This window comes from Nicotiana attenuata, chromosome 6 (assembly GCF_001879085.1).
Source record: "Nicotiana attenuata strain UT chromosome 6, NIATTr2, whole genome shotgun sequence".
Classification (NCBI taxonomy): domain Eukaryota; kingdom Viridiplantae; phylum Streptophyta; class Magnoliopsida; order Solanales; family Solanaceae; genus Nicotiana; species Nicotiana attenuata.
The window spans coordinates 87,233,476-87,241,911 of NC_031994.1; the positions used below are offsets into that span (position 1 = coordinate 87,233,476).

The 8,436-nt window shown below is 42.5% G+C and overlaps 2 protein-coding genes across 2 annotated transcripts; one reads left to right on the forward strand and one right to left on the reverse strand.

The window, feature by feature from the left end:
• Positions 249 to 1,916, reverse strand: LOC109228366 (probable 2-oxoglutarate-dependent dioxygenase AOP1). The gene is made up of 3 exons (XM_019393511.1): positions 1,475 to 1,916; positions 774 to 1,095; positions 249 to 692 (listed from the first exon to the last, which is right to left on the reverse strand). Exons 1-3 carry the CDS (start codon positions 1,849 to 1,851, stop codon positions 438 to 440), a joined length of 954 nt encoding a protein of 317 aa, XP_019249056.1. The 5' UTR covers positions 1,852 to 1,916; the 3' UTR covers positions 249 to 437.
• On the forward strand, positions 3,358 to 5,600 carry LOC109228072. The gene is made up of 4 exons (XM_019393254.1): positions 3,358 to 3,675; positions 4,457 to 4,834; positions 4,931 to 5,082; positions 5,573 to 5,600. The coding sequence occupies exons 1-4, from the start codon at positions 3,358 to 3,360 to the stop codon at positions 5,598 to 5,600; spliced, it is 876 nt and encodes a 291-aa protein (XP_019248799.1).

Below are 8,436 nucleotides of genomic sequence, written 5' to 3' on the forward strand. Positions count from 1 at the left end.
ATGCGATTTTATTTTATTTCCTTAGACTTCGAAACGCAAATAGGTGACTATTTTGTTTGTAAGGAAAAAAAGATCAACAAATTGTCTTTTCGTCACTAAATTAGAGCGTGAAAGAAATTCCTCTAAGCACACTAGGCTTTTGTAGAAGAGTAGTAGTAGTAGTAAGATCTAACCTGCAGATTAAAAATTAGGGTGTTTTCAGCATTAATTCCCACGAAATTTTAAAAGTTGGCAAACAATATTCATCATCTAAAAACGAGAACACATTGCACAACTATATATCACGTACAATGTATATCTTATTGGATTCATTATACATACAAGCAACAGAAGAAGTAAATTACTCGGCAGGAATACAAAAATTAAAGAGACAAGAGTAGACGCAAATTACATGGAAAACAGCTAGGATATTATTAAGTATTAATTAAACGTGATTATCAAACACCACAAAAGTCTTTGACTAAATTCTGCGATCTCCGACCACGTTCTGTGTCAAAAAACTTTATCAAATCAATATGAACAAATGGCTTAAACTGCAATGGATGTTCTTCATCAACTAGTTCTTCTGCCACTTCTATCATTTTATCATCCTTTAGAAAAGTAAATATTCCAACAGTGTATCTTGTTTCATTCCCACTTATATCCATAATCACCTTATGGACAGGCGTAAGAACGCGATCATTGCTCCACCCCTGTAAAATTTAAAAAGTTTAACTTCTATACACTGACAGTAAATAAAAATATATAAGATCGCGAGAAAGTTTAAAGTTTACTCTGCATGCTTCACCAGCCATGACTACAAAAGAAGAGGGTGGGAAATCCAGAGTTAACCATTGTCCATCTCGAGTTTGAATTTCCAAGCCTGAAATGTGATTTTGATATAGTATGGTCGTGAATGTTTTATCAGTATGTGGGGGAAAAACCATACTATTTTCCTTTGTATTTGGTGCGTCATACTTCAGGTATCGAAGTAGATGCGTGGTTGATTCAAGGTATGATTCACAGTTCTTCTCTACTCCATAGCTTTCGAATAGCATTCTTACAACTCTCTGGTCCAACTCCGCCACAATCTTTGAAAACATCAACGAATTCTCACTATAACAAAGGCAAAAAAACAAAAAATGAATTATTTTCTAAGTGTAAATCGAAGTATAAAGTTGTGATCAGAGACGTATCTAGAATGAGTTCAACTAAATCCAATGATTTCATATCGAACAATATATGTAGAACAACTATAAGAACATACTTAGTGCGGTCCCACAAGAGGGGTCTGGGGAGGGTAATGTATATGCAAACCTTACTCCTACCTTGTGAAGGTAGAGAGGCTGTTTCGATAGACCATCGGCTCAAGAAAGGCAGGTAATATTGAACAATATATGTGAGTATGCCGAAAGAAGTTTAAAAATGTACTCCACGGTATAAATATGTCAGATATATTTTGAACCGAATAAATTTAAATTCTGAATTCGCCTACCAAAAAAAGTCGTTTCCTTGAGGCCACATGAGGTTGGAAAAGCTTTGAATACCTTGAGTAGTAGTTGCATAGTCAATTCCAAAGGCTTCATGATTAGGTAGAAATGGAATTTGGCCAACATAACCATGATAGGGTTTTTCATTGGTGTTTAGAACTTTTTTCTCTAAAGGGAGCTCAAATAATTGTTGTGAAGCTTGAAAAATGGATTTTTGAAGCTGGGGTGAGATTTTGTCATAAAGTGCTATGAAGCATCCATGGTTTTCAAAGGCAAACCTGATATCTTTACATGTAGATTCCCAAGTGGCTGTGCCTGGCCTTAGTTTTTCATTATTGAAGTCTACTACTAGTAATTGTGGTGAAGCTGTTAAAGAACCCATAAATTTCTATCTTTTCCTAGTTTTCCTTTTTGTTTCTGAGATTTTGTAACTACTTGGATTGCATGCTTTTTATACAAAACTTAACATCCTAAATTATTTGTAAATCATTTTTATCACAATCCATATTATTAAATTAGTAAATGCTTCAGATTCTTTATTTTATTCGATGGTCAGCTATATCCTCTCTCAACGGGTGAACTAAGTGACAATACAAAGAAGGCTCTCATACAAACTTATTAATTTTGACAATATTAAATTTTTCGAAATTCATGTCGAAACGTTCAAATCCTCATATGGGACAGGGTTGGCGGTAGGTGTATTTTAACTCTTTTACTGTTATTACTTACCTGTTTAGAGTACTTTTTACATATTTGTATACGGGTAAAACCGAGCTCGCTGCATGACTCGACTTCCCAGTGAGCCAAACGGAGCAGGAACGTGACCGTAATGTATCGGAGTCAGAGAAAAGAACCCCTCGTATCGGGGCTCGGGCAAAACACTTGCCTTCGGGTATATCGGGACCATATCCTCGAGGTCCGATTTGAGGATTGAGACTTCGGCGAACATCTGCACACGACTAACAAAGGGTCGTGATGTCCGTGCCTAACCGGATATCACGGCGTGAATCTCGGCTCGTATCGGCAGAAAATCAGTGATTGGCGAAACGGAAGATTTTTATCTTTTTTAGAATTGTACTTAGGGTAAAACTCCCCTACTATATAAAGGGGAAAGCTTATTATTCATGGGACACATTGTAACACGCATATCAAAGCAATATACTCTTATTCTCTGTTATTCAAAATTCTTACTTTGGTTCATCAGTTCTTCATTAGTGTGAACCCGGGATCGAAGGCAGGCACTTCATTAAGTTGTTATTGAGTCCGGGATCATTCTCCTTATCGGTTTGATAATTTATTACGTCTTTTATCTGCTTATTCGAACGCAATTTATCATTTGTATTGAATTAATCCGCGTATCCTTAAAACCACATATAAATTTAATCGTTATCCGTTTTAAGGGTAAATAGTTTAGCGCACACCGTGGGGCTAGGGATAATAGTGGCAATTTGATACAAATTTCCATAATGCATTATATTTTACACTTGTTCTTTGAGTTTTTAATTTCAGGTCAAATTAAAAATGTCAAATTCCCAATCTTCCCATTTGAACGTTGATGTTGAGTCTGGATACCATGGCGAAAACAACAATGTGGTGCCCAGAAAGAGGTGCTCCCTGCTGACTCCCACGGAGTTCTAGTCGCGGACCCGATCGATGCTAACTCACATGTGGCTATCGAAGCAAACTTGCCTACCGACCCCAAAAACAGTATTCGTAGGAGCCCGATCGGTAGCCTGGAGTACACACGACGACGAAGGTGATGGGATCAACTTGCGGGTGATCTTCAAAATGTTACAGGCTCAACAGGAAGCAATAGCCAAGTTAGAGAAACAAAGTCGCGCCCCTAGCAGAGATGAGCCCGAACCATCCCTGGAAAACACTCGCAGAAATGAACCGGCCACAGAAAGACCGGCTGAAGCTGAACCCGGGGCCAATCGCAGATAATAAAGATGCAGAACTAACAAAACGGGTGGAATCGGGAGAAAAGAAAATCGAAGCAATTGACAAAAAAGTGGAGACCTATAACTCCAGGGTTGATCAAATCCCAAGAGCACCCCCGATATTGAAAGGCCTGGATTCCAAGAAGTTAGTCCAAAAGCCTTTCCCTCCGTGCGCAGCTCCAAAACCGATCCCGAAGAAGTTTCGTATGCCCGAAATTCCAAAGTATAACGGGACCACGGATCCGAATGAACACGGCCTCCTACACGTGTGCCATCAAGGGAAATGACTTGGAAGATGACGAAATCGAGTTAGTTCTACTGAAAAAGTTCGGGGAAACCCTGTCTAAAGGGGCAATGATATGGTATCACAACCTGCCCCCTAATTCCATTGACTCGTTTGTTATGCTTGCGGATGCCTTCGTAAAAGCTCATGTCGGGGCCATCAAAGTCGAGACCAGAAAATCAGACCTCTTTAAAGTCAAGCAAAGAGATAACGAAATGCTCAGGGAGTTCGTGTTGAGGTTTTAAATGGAAAGGATGGATCTTCCCCCGGTTGAGGACGATTGAGTTGTTCAAGCATTCACTCAAGGACTCAACCCCCAAAGCTCTTTGGCTTCATTGCAGCTGAAACATAATTTGATCGAATACCCGGCGGTAACTTGGGCTGACGTCTATAATAGGTACCAATCGAAAATCAGAGTGGGGGATGATTAGCTCGGGGGGGCCTCTAGGTCCGTGTATCCCATCAGAGCTAATGGCAGGTCTAAAAGAGCCTATGACCATGAACCAAGACCGAGTAGAGATCGGTATCAACCATACAACGGAGATCGAAGGGGCAATGGATCAGGATGCAACCCTGCCATGAGTGAAAAAAGGAACGATCGAGGCCACAATAGTCGGGGACTCATGAATAAAAACAGTTTCGAGAAGGCACTAGGGGCGCAGGAGGTACCGAGATTATCGGAATACAACTTCAGTGTCGACGCTGCTAGCATCATAACCGCCATTGGGCATATCAAAGATACCAAATGGCCTTAACCGTTGCAGTATGATCTTGCCCAAAGGGACCCCAACCTAATGTGTAAGTATCATGGCACTCACGGCCACAGAACCGTAGACTGCCGACAACTGAGAGAAGAAGTAGCCCGATTGTTCAATAACGGACACCTCCGAGGATTTCTGAGTGATCGAGCCAAAAATCACTTCAGGAATAGGGACTCCAACAAGCAGACCGAGCAAGAGGAACCTCAGCGCGTCATTAACATGATCATTGGTGGATTTGACATCCCTCAAGGACCGATGCTAAAGCGCACTAAGGTTTCCATTACAAAGGAAAAATGGACTCGAGATTATATACCAGAGGGAACCGTATCTTTCAACGACGAGGATGCTGAAGGCATCGTACAACCACATAACAATGCACTGGTAATATCTAAACTCATAAATAAATCTCGAGTTAAGTGTGTGTTAATTGATCCAGGTAGCTCGGCCAATATCATCAGATCGAGTGTCGTGGAACAGATAGGTTTACAAGACCAAATAGTGCATGCAGTCCGAGGTTTAAACGGATTCAACATGGTGTGTGAAACTACTAAAGGAGAGATAACCCTGCCAGTGAACACCGCCGGAACCATTCAGGAAACGAAGTTCTACGTCATCAAGGGAGATATGAGGTACAACACTCTGTTTAGAAGAACGTGGATTCACAACATGAGGGCAATATCCTCGATACTACACCAGGCATTAAAGTTCCCCACACCGGGAAGAATCAAAACAGTTTACGGAGAACAGCCGACCGTAAAAGAAATGTTCGCGGTCGAAGAGGTAATCCTGGTGTCCGTCCTCTCGACATCAAAGAACCCAAAATCGGTTAGGAAGGAAAAAACTAAATAGCAATCACCGACGCATGTCCCGACCGAACCAGATAAGCAATAAGTAGGCAAGGATGATGATTACGGAGTTTTCTGGTCGTTGTCGCCCCTGATGATTCCGATGCCACCAAGTCAACAGTCGAGGAGCTGGAACAAGTAATATTGATCTAACATTTGCCCGATCGGAAGGTATACCTGGGTACGGGGTTAACTCTCGAGCTCAGGAAAAAACTCATTGAATTCCTTATAGCTAATATGGATTGTTTTGCTTGGTCTCATCTTGATATGACAGGTATCCCGCCAGAAATAACTACCCATAAGCTGAGCTTGGATCCGAAGTTCCACCCGGTAAGCAGAAGAGGAGGCCTCGGTCCAAAGTCAAACATGCATTCATCAAAGATGAGGTATCCAAACTCCTTAAAATAGGTTGCATTCGGGAAGTTAAGAACCCGGACTGGTTAGCTAAATAGTGGTAGTGCCTAAAAAGGGAAATAAGTTAAGAATGTGTGTAGATTACAAAGACTTGAACATGCCCTAAGGACTCTTTTCCTTTGCCTAACATTGATCGCATGATCGATGCGACGACCGGCCACGAGATACTCTATTTTCTCGACGCCTATTCCGGGTACAACCAAATCCAGATGGTCCTGGGCGATCAAGAAAAAACATCACTAAATTCGGCACCTATTTTTATAATGTAATACCGTTTGGACTAAAAAATGTCGGTGCCACATATCAACGCCTAGTAAACCAGATGTTTGAAGAACAAAAAGAAAAATCAATGGAGGTTTACATTGACGACAGGTTAGTTAAGTCCCTGCGAGCAGAGAACCATTTGGAACATTTAAAGGAAACCTTCGACATATTGAAGAAATACAATATAAAGCTGAACCCGGAGAAATGTGCATTCGGGGTCGAGTTCGGGAAGTTCCTTGGATTCATGGTATCTAACCGGGGAATCAAGATCAATCCCGACAAAATCAAAGCTATAGAAGACATCACCGTGGTGGACAATGTCAAGGCCATTCAGAGGCTGACCGGACGCATAGTCGCCCTGGGTCGGTTCATATCAAGGTCTTCCTATAAGAGCCACCGGTTCTTTTCATTATTGAAGAAGAAAAATAACTTTTCGTGGACCCTAGAGTGCCAGCAAGCTTTGCAAGAACTCAAACAGTACCTTTCGAGTCCACCTTTGCTTCATACTCTGAAGGCAGACGAGAAGTTGTACCTGTACTTAGCGGTATCTGAGATAGCGATAAGTGGAGTCTTAGTCCGGGAAGAGGAAGGTACGCAATTTCCTATCTATTATGTTAGCAGGACTCTAGGCGAGGCCAAAACAAGGTATCCTCACCTGGAGAAATTGGCGCTCGCTTTGCTAAGCGCCTCCAGGAAGTTAAAGTCATATTTTCAATAACATCCCATATGTGTCGTAACTACATACCCATTGAGGAACATAATTCACAAACCCGGCTCTCGGGACGATTGGCCAAATGGGCCATGGAAATTAGCGGGTACGATATCGAATATCGACCCCGAACCACCATCAAATCTCAAATTTTGGCAAACTTCGTGGTCGACTTTACGCCGGCCTAAATACCCGAAGTCGAAAAGGAATTGTTGTTGACCTCGGGGACTTCCTCGAGAATTTGTACCCTCTATACGGACGGTGCCTCGAACGCAAAAGGTTCCGACTCGGCATCGTGTTGAAGCCGCCTACGGGTAACGTAGTTAGGCAATCTATTAGAACTGAGAAATTGACTAATAATGAGGTCGAGTATGAGGCCATGATTGTAGGTCTCGAACTAGCTAAAAGCTTGGGGGCCGAAGTGAAAGAGGAACGAATGCGTACTTGGATAAACTATAGGTAACGCTACATCGATTCAAGGAATGGACCCTACAACACGTGCCCCGGATCAAAACAGCGAGGCCGATACTCTGGCTAACTTGGGTTTGTCGGTTGATGATGATGAATTCAGCTCGAGAACGGTCGTACAACTCATGAAATCAGTATGGAAGAAGGCCATGCCGAGATAAACTCAACAAGTTTAACTGGGGACTGGAGAAACAAGTATATAGTCTATTTAAAGACTAGGAAGTTGCCCTCGGATCCCAAAGAATCGAGAGCTCTGCGCACGTAGGCAGCCAGGTTTAGCCTGTTCGAAGAAACTCTATTCAGAAGAATGTTTGATGGCCCACTCGCCCATATGCTTGGCACCGAATATGTTTTGAAGGAAGTTCACGAAGGCACCTGCGGAAACCATTCGGGGGCAGAATTGTTGGTTTGTAAGATAATCAGAGCCGTCTATTACTGGATTAACATAGAGAAAGATGCGAAAGACTTTGTGCGTAAATGCGATGGCTGTCAGAGGCACGCACCAATGATCCACCAACCCGAGGAGTTGCTACACTCGATCCTATCGCTCTGGCCATTCATGAAATGGGGATGGACATCGCCGGTCCCCTACCGCGGGAACCCGGTAAGGCTCAATTTATACTATTTATGACTGACTATTTCTCTAAATGGGTCGAAGCTCAAGTGTTTGAAAAGGTCCGGGAAAGAGAAGTCATCGACTTTATTTGGGACAACATAATATGTCGGTTCGGTATACCGGCCGAGATAGTGTGTGATAACGGGAAGCAGTTCATCGGCAGCAAGGTAAGCAAATTTTTCGAGGAACATAAGATCAAAAAGATCTTATCAACACCTTGTCATCCTAGGGGGAACAGAAAGGCGGAATCGACGAACAAGACAATCCTTCAAAACCTTAAGAAAAGGTTTACCAATGCCAAAGGAAAATGGAAGGAAATTATGCCCGAAATCTTATGGGCATACCGCACGACCTCAAAATCCAGTACCAGGGCCACCCCGTTTTTGTTGGTCTACAGTGCCGAAGATTTAATACCGGTCAAGGTGGGAGAACCAAGCCTCAGGTTATAATATGCAGCCGAAGAATCAAACGGCGAGGCCATGAGCACGATCCTAGAACTATTGGATGAGAGGTACGAGGCCGCTCTAGTCCGACTGGCCGTCAAAAAGCAACGGATAGAAAGATATTACAATCGTAGAGCTAGCCTCCGACACTTCAACATTGGGGATTTGGTGTTAAGAAGAGTAACACATAACACCTGGAACCCGAACGAATGGAAGCTAGGACC

What these genes read in the sequence shown, in the direction of transcription:
- LOC109228366 (XM_019393511.1), bottom strand. Translation starts at nt 1,851, where the DNA reads ATGGGTTCTTTAACAGCTTCACCACAATTACTAGTAGTAGACTTCAAT. An exon ending in CAAGGAAACGACTTTTTTTG is followed by an intron (nt 1,096 to 1,474) that starts GTAGGCGAATTC and finishes CCTTTGTTATAG; the next exon opens with TGAGAATTCGTTGATGTTTT. An exon ending in TGGCTGGTGAAGCATGCAGA is followed by an intron (nt 693 to 773) that starts GTAAACTTTAAA and finishes TAAATTTTACAG; the next exon opens with GGGTGGAGCAATGATCGCGT.
- LOC109228072 (XM_019393254.1), top strand. Translation starts at nt 3,358, where the DNA reads ATGAACCGGCCACAGAAAGACCGGCTGAAGCTGAACCCGGGGCCAATC. An exon ending in ATGAACACGGCCTCCTACAC is followed by an intron (nt 3,676 to 4,456) that starts GTGTGCCATCAA and finishes TAACCGTTGCAG; the next exon opens with TATGATCTTGCCCAAAGGGA. An exon ending in GTCATCAAGGGAGATATGAG is followed by an intron (nt 5,083 to 5,572) that starts GTACAACACTCT and finishes TTGATATGACAG; the next exon opens with GTATCCCGCCAGAAATAACT.